Source organism: Desmodus rotundus, chromosome 3, assembly GCF_022682495.2.
Source record: "Desmodus rotundus isolate HL8 chromosome 3, HLdesRot8A.1, whole genome shotgun sequence".
Lineage (NCBI taxonomy): Eukaryota > Metazoa > Chordata > Mammalia > Chiroptera > Phyllostomidae > Desmodus > Desmodus rotundus.
Genome location: NC_071389.1, coordinates 101522948 through 101539114, shown reverse-complemented (window position 1 = coordinate 101539114; position 16167 = coordinate 101522948). Strand labels below are relative to the sequence as shown.

Here is a 16167-nt window from a genome sequence, read left to right as displayed (position 1 = left end):
TCTGTGGGTGGAGCCCTCCCACATCAAAGTGCTTACCACTATCCAAAACTGACTTCTGAATTGAAAATTACATTCAGTAAAAGCTAAGTTAAAACATTTTTGAATAAAACAATCTACACCCTTTGCCTAGGTAAACTACAATAATGTTGTATTCAAATAATACCTGTCTTAGATATGGTCACCCCAAATTATTATCCAAATCTCTAACACTATTTTACCAGATTTTTTACCAAAATAATAATTGTTCTCTCACTTGGTAAATGTTACTTTAAACAACAATAAACTGTTCAAATACAGGGCTTTGTCATTTATTAATAAAGTAAATTATGATTTATTTTAAAAAGTTTAAAATGTTCAACCTTTACATTAATGTAGGTTAGGCCGTCCAAAAGGCAAAGCAAACAATTAACATTAAGTCATCGTTCAGGGTTATACTTATGGGGAACAAATACAAGACTTATGGGGCTTAATTAGTAAAGATAACCAAAGTAAACTGTATTTCAAATATGTTTATATAAAAACATTAAAGTTCACTTTAAAAGTGTCCGTCTTTTAAATGAGCATAGACTTATCTGCAATCATGTACAAATATAATAAACTTGACCACTAGCTTTCTCAAACTTTTAATAGAAATACTGGGTTGGCCAAAAAGTCCATGTGGTTTTTTCCGTAAAATAAAAGACACATTCTTCATTTTCACCAGTAACTTTATTGATTTGGTTGTTTTGAGTATGCCAAATATTTCCCATGTGGTATAACGTTGACTGTTGTCAATTAATGTCTCAATTTGATCTCTATCAACTTCAACTGGTCTACCCAACAGTGGAGCATTGTCCAGCAAGAAATCTCCAGCACGAAACTTTGCAAACCACTTTTGACAGGTTCAATCAGTCACAGCACCTTTTCCATAAACTGCACATACCTTTTTTGGCATTTCAGTTATGTTTTTACCTTTCTTGAAATAATAAAGCATAATATGCTGAAAATGTTGCATATTTTCTTCTGTCTTCAATATTAAAATGGCTGCACAAAAACTCACCAACTTTTTTTTTTTAAATGCCTGCTGATATGACAGCTGTCTTAATACAATCTAACAAAACTGTTTCAAATGAAATTAAAGACAACTAAGTGCTACTAGAGCCATCTTACAGAAAAAAACAAACTTTTTGGCTAACCCAATACAATTCCTGCTTCTTTATGCAAGCCAGCAAAAGAATACAAAGTGAACACGTTAGAAAAATATGGACCTTTCTGAATCTATATTGCATTCTAAATTTAAATTTGAAAATATAGTTCAGATTACATGAAATACGAGGATTTCAGGTTTACATATTACCTGTGTCTTAAGTATCAGATATGGTCTTTCTGTTGGCTGAAATGCAAAAATGATTAAATTATTTGTAACAGATTAAAAGTACTTTCCATTAACAATGGTGGTCCTAGAACAAAACGGAAGCTGAACATATTTGTCACTGTTCAGTGCCCCAAATATGCAGATCCTAACACCAACCACTTAACATACATTTGCTTTATTTTACTGAATGTCTGATAATCTTGAATTTAAACGTTCCTGTAAACAAAGAATCTGCTTTCTAATAGAAGTAAAATTCAAGTAAACATTGTGTATTTGATTTAAACTAATCTTGTAGTCATATTAACTTATGACACATTGAATCATAACCATTAAATATGTAAAACGATTTTTAAAATCATCTATATGTAAAGATGAAACTAAACTCTGTAAACATGTTCCTATTTCATAACTGCTTTACTGCAGTGCTCTTTGGTTTGGCAAAGTGATACTGGTCAGATGCCTCAGACACTGAGTATTAAAGTAAGTTTGTACCCAGGTAAAACCAAGTCTCCTGTTTTCCTTTTTTTTTTTTTTTAATGGCAATGGCGAGACTTGAAATTCAACTTAATTTTCCTTAAAGATCACATTTATTCAAGTGTTTTGAGTACAATAAAGCAGTATTAATCAGTTTTCACAGGGCTTCATTTTTCACATTTCTCCCCAAAGAGTGACAGCACTAATCAATACCAGATTAAATACCAAAAAGGCAGCCATTCCCTGATACCATAACACACCTGTAGGCCCTTGATGAAGGGTCATTAATGTGTATGAATAAACTCAGCCAAATATTATTCAGAATGTGGCAAAATGTTGGTCATGAATTAAACCAAAAATAAAGTAAAAAGTTTTAACTGAATATGTCTGAAAAGATGTTTACTATGCTGTTAAAGGTGATGTTAAATAACAAAACTTAAAAAGAACTGAGAAAGACTACAACACTACAAGTGTCTGAATACGTAAAAGGGGAAATTGTTTCCTCACTTGTTAATCAGGTACATGTAAATCCTTTTATCTAAATGTAGAAATACTCGTAAAAAGTGCCAGATAGTTTCTGAAAGTAGTAAGTTTAAACATTTATTATTTCCTTATAATATATAAAAGTCAAAATGCAGTGATGATTTTGGTTGGTAACTGATATCCCTTAGCTCTCATTATTTAAAAGTTTTCTAGAATCAATATTATTAAGACTTGAGATGAAGGTGGAAGAATTCATGTTATATTATAGGATTCCAGATTATATTTTTAAAGCTAGCACATTCAAAGGGGAAAAAGTCATATTCTTTTAAAGTCTATTATTAGTATTAGACAGTGGAATTAGCCAAATCCTATAAATTTTAAGCCTGGAATAGTTGAGTATAAAATTTATGTGACTTTAGGAAATTATAGAGCTATCCCTAGTATACTGTTTGACATACAGAAAGTACTCCCACAAGTATTTGTTGAATAAAAAGTAAGGTTAGTTGCAAAATCAGAAATCTAAGAACGTGAGAGGTCACCCAGTCCAACTCATTGGTAACATCCTCTCCCCTAAATCCGATGTTACGGATAAGAAAACAATAACTCTAGATAATTATAGATGCTGGCTAAGATTTATTTTTAGCGGGATCCAAGATGGCAGAGGAGTAAGTGGAAGATACACTTATCTCCTCCCAGTACCAATCTGGAATTACAACTGAATTGTAGTGAAATCATCCCAAATAACCAACTGAACACTAGCTGAAGAGAGGCCTTATAACCAAGGACAGACAGAAGAAATCACTTCACTGAAACAAGATTGGTAGGGGGTGTAGAGGAGGCACAAGAGGGCTGGCTGGGCTCCCACAGGTGGTAGCTGAAGTTCTGGAGAAATATTAAAGGGGTGGGTGGGTTCCCACTGAGAAATGTGGGGTCTAAAACCCAAGTTGGGCTGCCTAGCCTGCAGAACCACAACTGGAAAGGAACGCAGAAAATATCCACCTGTGAAAAGCAGCAGGGTTTCTGTTTGCCAGGGAGAGATGGCTGGAGATGCAGAGAGACTATTATAGGGTCAACACAAAAAATTTTGTTTGCAGCCATTTACCCTGGGCTCTGGCAGACAGAGGGAAGAGTTGACTAGAGACACTTGAAGAGATTCTGGGGTTGCTGGCTCTGGGGAGAGAACTGAAGGAAGAGATACCAGGATTCCTGTGCTGAGTCATTCCTTATATTGCAGGAGCCATCTTTCTCAGATAGAGTACTCCTCTCCAAATGGCAACAGCCTGAGAAGCAAGAGCCCCATCCACAAGAATTACTCTGCTCCACCCTGTAGAGCTTAATCCAGGCTGCTGATTACAGCTTGAGGCTATATCACTGATCAGTCTAACAACTAAAATGGAAAATACAAAGCAGCAGCCAAAATGGAAAGATAAAAAAGCAGACCCCAAATAAAAGATCAAGAGAATTCTCCAGAAGAAAAACTAGATGAAATGGAGGCAAGCAATTTATCAGATAATTTAGAGTAATGATTATCAGGATACCCAACAGCACTGAAAAGACATAGAAACCATAAAAAACAAACAAAAAAACCCCAAAAAACAGAAATAAAGAAAGCAATATCTGAAGTAAATAATACACTGGAAGGAATAAACAGTAGGTTAGATGAACCAGAAGATCTAATTAGTGATCTGGAAGACAAGGTAGAAAAAAACATCCAGGCAGAGCAGCAAAATGAAAAAAGAATTTAAAAAAATGAGGAGAGTATAAGAAACATTTTGTATAACATGAAGCATAACAACGTCTGCATCATGGGAATACTAGAAGGAGAAGAGAGGAAACAAGGGATCGAGACCTATTTGAAGAAATAACGACGGAAAATTTCCCTAATCTCGTGAAGGATAAAGAAACCCAAGTCCAAGAAGCTCAGAGACTCCCCAAAAAATTGGACCCAAAGAGGCCTACACCAAGATAGATCTTCATTAAAATGACAAGGCTTAAAGAGAAGGATAGAATCCTAAAAGCTGCAAGAGAAAAACAGGTAGTAATATACAAGGGAGCACTAATTAGACTGTCATCTAATTTCTCAACAGAAACTTTTCAGGCCAGAAAGGAGTGGTGTGAAATAGTCAAGGTGATTAAAAGCAAGGATGTACAACCAAGGCTACTTTACCCAGCAAGGGTATCATTTAAAATTGAAGGAGAAATAGGAGCTACCCAGACAAGAAAAAGCTAAAGGAGTTTGTTAACACCAAGCCAGTTCTGCAACAAATGTTAAAGGACTTGCCAGAAGAAAAGAAGAGGGCAGAGGAGCGGAGCAGGGTGGGCGTGGGGGGCGTGTAGTGAGTGGAGAAGGTGGGGAGAAGAGGGAGAAGGCAGAGGAGGGGGAGGAGAAGAAAAAAAAAGAAAAATTAACAATAAAATGGCACTAAATGCGAATCTATCAATAATCACCTTAAATGTAAATGGCTTAAATGCTCCAACCAAAAGATATAGCATAGCTGAATGGATAAGAAAACAAGACACATAAATACAATCAAAGGGATGGAAAAACATACTTCATGCAGATGAAAGGAAAAAAAAACTGGGGTAGTAGTAATTACGTCAAAAAAGACTTTAAAACCAAGGCTATAGTAAGAGACAAAGGATGACACTACATAATGATAAAGGGAAAAATCCAACAACAGGATATAACACTAGTAAACATTTATGCACCCAATACAGGAGCACCTAAATGTGTGAAGCAAATCTTGATGGAGATAAAGGGAGAGAGACTCACAGAAATACAGTCATAGTCGGGGATTTTAACACCCCACTCACTTCAGTGGATAGGCATTCCAGATGGAAAATCTGCAGGAGCCATCTTTCTCAGGTAGAGTACTCCTCTCCAACAAGGAGACAGTGGCCTTATATGACACAGTAGATCAAATGAAGATTATTGATATCCTCAGAAAATTTCATCCCAAAGCAGCAGAATATACATATGTTTCAAGTGCACATGGAACGTTTTCTAGGATAGACCACATGTTAGGACACAAAACAAGTCTCAATAAATTTAGGAAGACTGAAATCAAATCAAGCATCTTCTCTGACCACAATGCTATGAAACTAGAAATCAATCACAAGAAGAACAATGAAAAATACACACAGAATGGAAGCTAAATAATATATTATTAAACAATGAATGGGTCAAAAATGAGATCAAGGAAGAAATCAAAGATACCTTGAAACAAATGAAAATGAGGACCCAACAATCTAAAACCTGTGGAACACTGGGAAAGCAGTCCTAACAGAAATTCACAGCATTACAGGCCTATCTCAAATAAACAAGAAAAAAGCTCAAATAAACAATCTAACTTTAAAGGAACTTGAAAAACAACAGCAAACAAGCCCAATGTGTATAAAAGCAAGGAAATAATAAAGATTAGAGCAGAAATAAGCGAAATAGTGTCTTAAAAAAAAAAAAAAAGCCATACAAAGATCAATGAATCCAAGGGCTGGTTCTTTGAAAAGATAAACAGGATTGACAAACACTTAACCAGACCATCGGGAAAAAAAGAGAAAGGACCCAAATAAATAAAATTAGAAACGAAAGAGGAGCAATAACAACTGACACCAAAGAAATACAAAGGATAATAAGAAAATATCATGAACAACTATAGCCAACAAACTGGACAATATGGATGAAATGGATTAATTCCTACAAATATAAAAATCTTCCAAACTCTTCCAAAACTAAATCAGGAAGAATGAGATAATCTGAACAGACATATCATACCTAGTGAAATTGAAGCTGTAATCAAAAAACTCTCAACAAACAAAAGCCCTGGACTGGATGGCTTCACAGGAAAATTTTACCAAATATTCCAAGGAGAACTAACACCTCTCCTCCTCAAACTATTTTATAAAATTCAAGAGGAGTGAAGGTTCCCAAACTCATTTTACAAGATCAGCATTATCCTAATTCCAAAACTAGATAAAGACAATACAAAGGAAGAAAATTACAGGCCAGAAGAACCCAGAGCCTAAAATTCTCAACAAAATAGTGGCAAACCAAATACAGCAATGCATCAAAAAGATCACACACCATGATCATGTGGGATGTATTCTGGGAATGCAAGGTTGGTAAAATATTTGCAAATCAATAAATGTGATACACCACATAAACAAAATAAAGGATAAAAACCACATGATCATATCAAGATGCAGAAAAAGCGTTTGATGAAATCCAGCACCCATTTATGATAAAAACTCTCAATAAAGTGGGATTACAGGGAACATACCTAAACATAATAAGGCCATATATGACAAACCCACTGCCAGCATTATACTCAATGGGCAAAAACTACAAGTGTTCCCCTTAAGATCAAGACAGGAATGTCTGCTTTCACCTCTCTTATAGAACATGATACTGGGAGTCCTAGGCATAGCAATCAGACAAGAAGAAGAAAAAGACACCCAAATTGAAAAGGAAGAAGTAAAAGCTGGCATTATTTGCAGATGACATGATACTGTGTATAGAGAACACCAGAGATTCCAAGAAACTAGTAGAAGTGATAAATGAATTCAGCAGGATACAAATTTAATAGCTGGAAATCAGCTGCATTTTTATATGCCAATAATGAACTAACAAAGAAACTGAGTAAGATACAAATATGTGGAAGTGTATAACGTGTTCACAGATAGGAAGAATTAACATCATTAAAATGTCCATACTATCCAATGCGATCTACAGATTCAACACAATTCCTATCAAGATCCCAATGATGTATTTCCAATTTAAATTTAAATAGAACAAATATTTCAAAAATTTATATGGAACCACAAAAGGCCCCATACAGCAACAGCCATCCTGAGAAAGAACAAAGTTGGAGAAATCATGCTATCTAATACCAAACTGTAGTATAAGGCCATGGTAATCAAAACAGCATGGTGCTGGCATAAAAACAACCACAAAGATCAATGTAATAGAATATAGAGCTCAGAAATAAACCCACACCTTTATAGTTAATTAGTATTAGAGGAAGCAAGTGCATACAATGGGCTAAGAAGTTTATTCAACAAATAGTGTTGGGGAAATTGAACAGATACATACAGAAAAATAAACCCAGACCACCTTCTTACACCATACACAAGAATAAATTCAAAATGGGTCAAAGATTTAAATGTTAGACCCAAAACCATAAAAATCATAGAAGAAAACAGGCAACAAAAATCTGACACTGCTTGTAGGAATATTTTATCAGATATATCTCCCCATGCAAGGGAAACAAAAGAAAATAAAAAAACAAATGGGACTATATCAAACTAAAAAGTTTTTGCACAGCAAAGGAAATCATTAACAAAAGTAAAAGACAACCCACAGAATGGGAGAACATATTCCTGATACATCTGATAAGAGGTTAATATCCAAAGTTTAAAGAACTTATAAAACTCAACACCAAAACAAAACAAAACAAAACCCCAACTCACTTAAAAAATGGCAAAGGACCTGAAGAGACACTTCTCCAAAGAGGAAATATAGATGGCCTATAGACAGATGAAAAGATGCTTAATGTCACTCATACTCAGAGAGATGCAAATTAAAACCACAATGAGTTATCATCTCACACCTGTCACAATGGCTTTCATCAATAAATCAATACGTGCTGGTGAGGATGTGGAGAAAGGGGGACCCTTTTGCACTGTTGGCGGGAATGCAGATTGGTGCAGCCACTGTGGAAAGCAGTATTGAGATACCTCAAAAAGTTAAAAATGGATCTGCCTTTGGATCCAGCAATCCCACTTCTGGGAATACATCCTAAAGAACCTAAAACACTAATTTGAAAGGACATAAGCACCTGTATGTTTGTTGCAGAATTATTTACAATCACCAAGATCTGAAAGCAGCCCAAGTGTCCATCAATAGATGAGTGGATAAAACAACTGTGGGACATTTACATAATGGAATACTACTCGGATGTAAAGAAAAATTTTACCCTTTGTGACAGCATGGATGGACCTGGAGAACATTATGCTAACTGAAATAAGCCAGTCAGAGAAAGAATAAATACCATTTGATTTCACTCATATGTGGAATGTAATGAACAAATTGAACTAACAAGGAAAATGGGGACGGACTCATAGACAGCAGGATGACAGCCCGTAGGGGTGGGCTGGAAGTGAGGCGGTGGAAGGATTGAGCAAAAAGGAAAAAGGACTCATGGGCATGGAAAACAGTGTGGTGATTGCTGGAGGGAGAGAAGTATAAGGTGACTAAATGGTAATGGAAAAAAATACAATAAAGATTTAAAAAATTTAAAAATAAAGAAAAAAAAATGATGGAAGGTTTTATAGAGGACCTAATGTTGTAGCTGAGTCACCAGGTGGATGGGGAAAAGAAATCCAAACAGAAAACCCATTTTGCAAAGACACAGAGGCATGAAAGTGCATGTCAGATTCTTGTGCTATTTGTATTTTCTTACCCACTTTTCTTCCATCTTTAGGTTAAACCACCATATCTAGCAAGTCATTTAATTCCTCAGGGTCTGTTAAAATGATGCAGTTGGATTTTATAATTGTAAAAAGGTGTCCAAGGCTCTCTCATTCACTCTTCTCTACCTTCAAAGCTTTACGTAGACATCAATAGGCAGTCGCACAACATTTCTTACATCGCTAGCAAAGGAGTTCTTTAATCTTACCCCCTCTGTAAATTCACATTTCAAAACTATCTCTGTGAAGCAATGTGGTATCTCAAGCAGAGTATGAAATTAGTGATCACTGATCTGAATTTGAAGCCAAACTTCATCATTTACTTGCTGTGTGACTTTGAGAAGACACTTAAAGTCTTTATGCCTCAGCTTTCATTTCTAAAATTGAGATTGTGGTATTTATCTTGTATGGTTCTTTGGAAGACTTAGTGGTACTTGTTTTTAAACATGTAGCACAGTGCTGGATACTTATTAGGTTCTCAAATAATTCACAAAGGAAGAAATAAAAATTGCCAACACACACACACACACACACAGATTTATTTCCATCCATTCCTGGATGCAATCAATTATTTTGGTTTGTGTGTGTATATGTGACTAAACAGTATAAAGAAGGATTAACATATATAAGATACTGTATTTTTCTTTATAAGTATTCCAACAATTCTTGCCGCTTTGACTGGATTTCAAAAGGGAAACAGGGTACATGTCTGGACAGCAAGAGTTCAGGCTTAGTATATTTGCATTTAAGAGTGGGACCTACCTGTCAGAGACTGGAAGTTTCAAATGACTACTCAAGTAAAATTTCTTTCCTGAGAGCAGTCTTATGTTAAAGTTTCACTCTAGTTGAAACTGCATTTTAATTCACTGTTTAAGCTGTTATAGGATTATCGTTAAAAGTTCCAAAGTAATTTTTCATTACCTAAATTGAAATTTGAAAATTTAGTAACATGTTGCATTTTACATACCTCAGGACTGAAAATATTTTTAACAGCTTACAACAGCCTGTCTTTTTCCTTACTTTTCTTCTAGCCACTTCTACTTATTCCTACTTTGTCCAATATTTCTACAACACATGTACCTTTTTGTTGCATGCATGTATACTAATAAAAATTCAACAAAAAGTAATTTTAAAACAGAAACTAAAATATTTCTTATACTGTCAAGTTTCCTTTAAGCTTTGAGCACATTATACAACATTGTTGTATTAATGCTTAGAACTAAGCCTTCAATGAATTATTCAAATGTGCTCCATGTGTTAAATCATTATATTTAGATATCTTAATCCTTCTGAGTGTTATTGTGTAGCCAACAATAAAAAACTTTTATTAAAAATGTTGAAAAGTATAAAATAGTAATTACAAATTATCAAACACCCAATTTTTAAAAATTCTTTTCTTTTCCTTACATAGTACAAGCAACAGTGATTTGGATATTACTCACTTTCAGCCATCATACTGCCCTAGATGTGCTTCAATTAAGACGTTTTTAGCTTGTGTTTCTGGAGTGACAATTCACATGGATACTGAGAAACGACTCTGATAGTGTAACTTAGTATCAAAAAGTACATATGCCATGTTAACATGTGATCTAACATAACATCTCATAACAGGTGTTATTTGCAAAGTAAAATTAAGTCACTTTTGCAGCTATAAGTCAATGCTGAAATTATTTAAGATTAAGGCATCTTCCTGCTCTGCCTTAAGTAGCGCTTCTGTGGATCCAGCGATCTGTATAAACGTTTCTTTTGAAAAAATATATCTTCGGCTATACTTCAATTATTCATCCCATTGATGATTTTCTTGCAAATAATACTGAAAATATCAGTCCATAATATGTTTTTATAAACCTATAAAACCAGAAACAAGTGAATTATTGGTTAAAACTTGATTTTACATTTCTGAATACAAGATTTAGTAAGTGGTTCTGTGGGCTAAGGTATAAACCTACTAACAAAATAAGAAAGAAATGCTTTAATACTATTATACTATAATAATAGTAAGAATTTTTGTAAGCAGTAAATAAGGGATATCACTGACTTCTTCCCTTGAAGCATCAGGAGAGCATTTTACAACAGGCAGACCCTCAGGGTTCTCTCCCTTACTGTTAAGTGGGACATGATCTGAGGAGACATCTTATCCACCTTCCAAAGACTGTTGTGGGGTTTAGGAAAGACCCTTTGGCAACAGTTCTAGGAACTTCGGCTGGGAATTTTCCACCACCACTGGTAGCAGCCACTATCTCTACAGCAAGAAGAAACAAAGCCAGGACTGAGGACCCCCATTTGAGGCCCACGTGCTGTACCACCGCCACAGTTGTCAGTGGCACTGACCAGGACTGTGACCATGACAAGCACTCCTGTTGCTCATCTTCAGAGCCCAGCCTGAGTGCCTATGTTCTGATTCTGTCTGGGTCTCAGGCTCTGTCCATAACTCTGGACAGGGAGCTAGGTCCTTTGTACAGAATCGAATGCCTGTGACAAATGCCAAGCAAGGAGGCAGAGGCTTCTCTGAGACTGCGGATTACAATCCTTTTAAAAAACTCATGACAGCAGGAACCATGGTGATGAATGCATGTTATCTGAGGCTGCTCGACTTGTTGAGCATTCATTACAGGGCAACAGGTAACCAAAACACTCTAAGTAGGCTTACTGAAAATTGAACATCTTCACAGGATGTCACAGAGCACTGAGCTCAGCTCCTGATTGAGTGCAGAGAGCTGTATCCTTGACTTCAGCGTCAGGAGAGACTTCAGGACCTCCCTGCAGTTCAACTTCAGGTTAGGCATTACCCTCACTGCTCAGACTGCTGACTCAAACTGATACCCCCTGTATAGCTCCTGACCCTGGACACACAGCAAAGAACGACTCATCCATGTACTTGCCTATTGTAAATTGCTCTTTTGCTGTTTCTTTTACAAAGTAAATAACATCAATGAACCTCTTAAGTCTTTTTTTCAGACTTTAATGTTAGTCACTTCTCTGGGCCAAATTTTTTCAATAGTGGGCAAACGTCCCCTTTTCCCTTTACGGTAATTAATAAGGGACTGTTTACTACAAAGGTTGGTTGTCAGTATACCAATCCTAAACAATTTTTACTGGTTTTTCCATTAATCTACCAATAAATATTTACTAAAATTGTGGTAGGGTTGGTATGGAAAATAAGATTTAGGCAGCTTACTTCTGATTTCTCCTGAACTACATAATTCTGCTGATATAATTGAAAGAGTAAAAATTGAATTACAAGTTGCTTTAAGATTGTGAAATATTCAAATAAACTGCATTTGTTCAAGGAAATTACCATTGTATTGTCTTACCTTCTTATTCAGTTAGTTATGAACACGTGGTACTCAATTTTCTATTGCCACTGTGACATGGTTCTTTGTCCCTGTGAGCACATAATTACATACGACATGACCAAAAAACAAAAAGTATTAAGTTTCTGGCTAAATATCAAAATTGATGATTAAAGTAAAAGCAATTCTTATGTATGCACTAAATAGGCATATGGTGTTAACCATGTGTCGTCTTGTAGAACCCAGAAGTAAGAAAAGCAGTGCTAAGAGCTAGAAGTCTGATTTTATTTTAATTTTTGTAAAAATGTCATTTGGCTTTAAAGACATTCAACAGAGCCCTGGCTGGTGTGGCTCAGTTGGTTGGACCATTGTCCCATATATCAAAAGGTTGCAGGTTCGATACCTGTCCAGGGTACATACCTAGGTTGTGGGTTCACTGCCGACTGGGGTGTGTATGAGAGGCAACCAATCAGTGTTTCTCTCTCACATCAACGTGTGTGTGTCCCTCTCCCTCCTTCCTTCCCTCCCTCCTTTCTTGCTCTAAAATCAATAAACATATTCTTGGGTGAAGATTTAAAAAATCCTTCTCTTCATCCTATACAAGGAATCTAATGATTCCAACTATACTAATTTTAGAGAGTAATTTAAATGCTATAAAAATCCAAAAAGACAAAAAAACATCAGAAAATGTGACAGCAAGTTTTAAAATTTTTGTTATTTCCTGTAGTACAAATTGACCCGAATGTCCAAATTATGTTTATACAGTTAAAGAAGACAATGACAATATTACTACTATTATTATTAAGAACTATGACAGATATATTTTAGGCTGTAACACTAGTAAACGGCCAGACTATATTATAGACCTAGGCCTGATCCAAAAGCCCACTTCTTTTTTAAATATTAATTTATTTACTGATTTATTTTTAGAGAGAGAAAGAGGAGGCAGAGGAGGGAAGGAGAGATAAGGAGAGGGAAGGAGAAGGGAGAGAGAGGGGGAGGGGGGAGAGAGAGAAAGAAACAGCAAGAGAGAGAGAGAGAGAGAGACTGATTTGTTGTTCCATTTATTTATGCATTCATTGGTTGCTTCTGGTATGTGCCCTCACTGGGGATCGAACTTGAAACCAGGGCAAAATTGGGATGATGCTCTAACCAACTGAACTACCCAGCCAGGGCCCAAAAGCCTACTTCTACCCTATCAACTGTTCTATAATGCATCCATAATTCATGAAATGATTGTGTCATCAAGAAAAGGTTAAAATATCCCTGTCTGATGTGGCTCAGTGGCTTGAGCACTGACCTGCAAACTGAAAAGTCACTGATTTGATTCTTGGTCAGAGCATATGCCTGGGTTGTGGGCCAGGTCCCCAGCTGGGGGCATGTATGCAAGAGGCAATCAATCAATGTTTCTCTCATTTTCTCTCCTCCTCTCTCTAAAAATAAATAAAACCTTTAAAAGAAAGGCTAAAATACACTGAAGTGCAATCTTTTTATAACAAGGCTGTGAGAGTATAATACTTTTTGAAAGGTTACTTTCTAATAAGCAAAAGCTAGGACCCTAAATAATAATCTAGTTTAAGTAGTTTCAGGTATACAACCTTGGGATTAGACATTTATATAACTTATAATATGATCACCCTGACCCATCTGACATCATAGTTATTAGATTATTGACTGTATTTCCTATTCTGTACTTTATATCCCTCTGACTATTTTGTAGCTACCAATCTGTGTATCATAATCCCTTCACCTTTTTCACCCACCCCTTTCCTATCTGGAAATCACCAAAATATTCTGTTATCTATGAGTCTGTTTCTATTTTGCTTGTTCATTTGGGTTTTTTTTTGGATTCCACATGTAAATAGAATCATATGGCATTGGTCTTTCTTCAACTTATTTCACTCAGCAATATTCCCTTTAGGTCCATCCATGTTGTCACAGATGGCAATATTTCATTATTTTTTATGCCCAAGTCATATTCCATTGAATATATGCACCACTTCTTTATCTACTCATCTATTGATGGACACTTAGGCACACCCATAGTAAATAATGCTGCAATGAACATATGGATGTGTCTTTTTGATTTAGTGTTTTGGGTTTCTTTGGATAAATACCAGGAAGTGAAGATGCTGGGTCTGTCTTTGATTCTTATTTTAAAGTCTATTTTGTCTGGTATTAAGTATTGCTACCCCAACTTTGTTTTGTTCCCACATGTCATGAAATATCTTTCTCCATCCCTTTACTTTCAGTCTCTGTATGTCTTTCAATCTGAAGTGAGTCTCTTGTAGACAGCATGTATAAGGGTCTTGTTTTGTTATCCATTCAGTCACCATGTCTTTTGATTGCAGCATTTTATCCATTTGCACTTAAAGTAATTGCGGAAAGATATGTTTATTGCCATTTTATTACTTATGTTTTTTATCTTTTTTTCTTCTTAAATAAGACCCATTATCATTTCTTCTAATAGTGGTTTAGTGGTAGAAGTGGTTCCTTCTTGTCTGGGAAGCTCTTTATGAGTCCTTTGATACTAAATGATAGCTTTGTTGGGTCAAGTAATCTTGGTTGTAGGTCCTTGCTTTTCATCACCTTGAATATTTCATGCCAATCACTTTTGGCCTGGAAAGTTTCTGTTGAGAAGTCAGCTGACAGTCTTATGGGAGCTCCCTTGTAAGTAACTAACTGCTTTTCTCTTGCTGCTTTTAAGATTCTGTCTTTAACCTTTGGCATTTTAATTATGATGTGTCTTGGCGTGGGCCTCTTTGGGTTCATCTTGTTTGGGACACTCTGTGCTTCCTGGATTTGTATGCCTTTTTTAAGAAAGATTTTATTATTTTAGAGAGGGAAAGGGAGAGAAAAGAGAGGGAGAAACATCAATGTGCGGTTGCCTTCATGTGCCCCCTACCGGGGACCTGGCCTGCAACCTAGGCATGTGCCCTGACTGGGAATCAAACCAGTGACACTTTGGTTTGCAGGCCAGTGCTCAATCCACTGAGCCATGGCAGCCAAGACAAGTATGCCTATTTTCCTTACCAAGTTAGGGAAGTAGTCCATCATTACTTTTTCAAATAGGTTTTCAATTCCTTGCTCTTTTTCTTCCTGCACCCCTATGATACAAACATTAGTATGTGTGAAGTTGAACCAGAGGCTCCTTAAATCCATCCTCATTTTTTGAGTTTTCTTTTTGCTGTTCTGATTGCTTTCTGCTTCCTTATCTTCAAAATTGCTGATTTGATCCTCTGCTTCATTGACTTTACTTTTGATTCCCTTAAACTATTCTTCATTTCCGTTATTGTATTCTTCGTTTCTGACTGGCTATTTACGTCTTCTGAATTTTTTGTTTCCTGTTTGTTGAAGTTTGCACTAAGTGCAACTACTTTTCCCCTAAGTTCATTGAGCATCTTTATAATCCTTCATTCATCCTTCATTCACAACTGGTCCCAAATCAATAGTTACTGGTGGAAATGAAAAATGTGTCCTTTATTTTAAGGAAAAAACTAAATGAACTTTTCGGCCAACCCATTGGTTGAGCCTTGATTGATGTTGGCAAGCCACTGGAAAGGAATGACCCCCAGGCTGATCAGCTGCGAGGATTGGCTTTGACTGCATTAGAGGAGCTGCTGTGCAGGGGCCAACCCCATGGAGCAAGACTCGCTTCAGTGAGGCTTTGATGCTGGCCAAGTCTAGCCTTGGAGTGTGTCTCCTATGGAAGAGACTGAACTGTAATCCAGGGTGGTCTGAAGCTGCCCACTGGGTGTGCTGGCTCTGGGGCCTCCCAACAGATGCAAGGTCTGTGCCCCACCCAGGGCCACCCAGCATGAGCTTGAGAGTGACCTGCAGTTTCTCGCTATCTGTGCTTATTGAAGTTACCTGGGAAAGACCAAGCCGCAAGCCAAGGCTGGCAGCCACTTAGCAAGAGGTATGGGGTAAGCAGAGGCTGCTTATTTGAGATATTTTCAGAAGTCCAAAGCATAAGCCAGAATAGGCAATTTGTATGGAAATGGCTTGGGTGGGCTTGCATATGGTGGAGGGTAACGGGGTGTCTCAGAGAATTAGCAGGGTAGGGCCAACAGAATTAACCAGGTTGTTGGAAACTCA

At 36.5% G+C, this 16167-nt stretch overlaps 1 protein-coding gene across 3 annotated transcripts in view; it reads right to left on the bottom strand.

Moving 5' to 3' along the window:
- Nucleotides 1–294: 294 nt before the first annotated feature.
- ZDHHC20 (zinc finger DHHC-type palmitoyltransferase 20) overlaps nucleotides 295–16167 on the bottom strand; it is a 79560-nt gene continuing 63687 nt past the window's right edge. For all 3 annotated transcript variants that reach the window (XM_045188091.3, XM_024580748.4, XM_045188092.3), the window contains 2 exons: nucleotides 12091–12161; nucleotides 295–10624 (listed from right to left, as the gene is read on the bottom strand). In XM_045188091.3, coding sequence (XP_045044026.1) covers nucleotides 12124–12161 — 38 coding nt within the window. In that variant the 3' untranslated portion in view covers nucleotides 295–10624; nucleotides 12091–12123. The remainder of the gene's footprint in view (nucleotides 10625–12090; nucleotides 12162–16167) is intronic.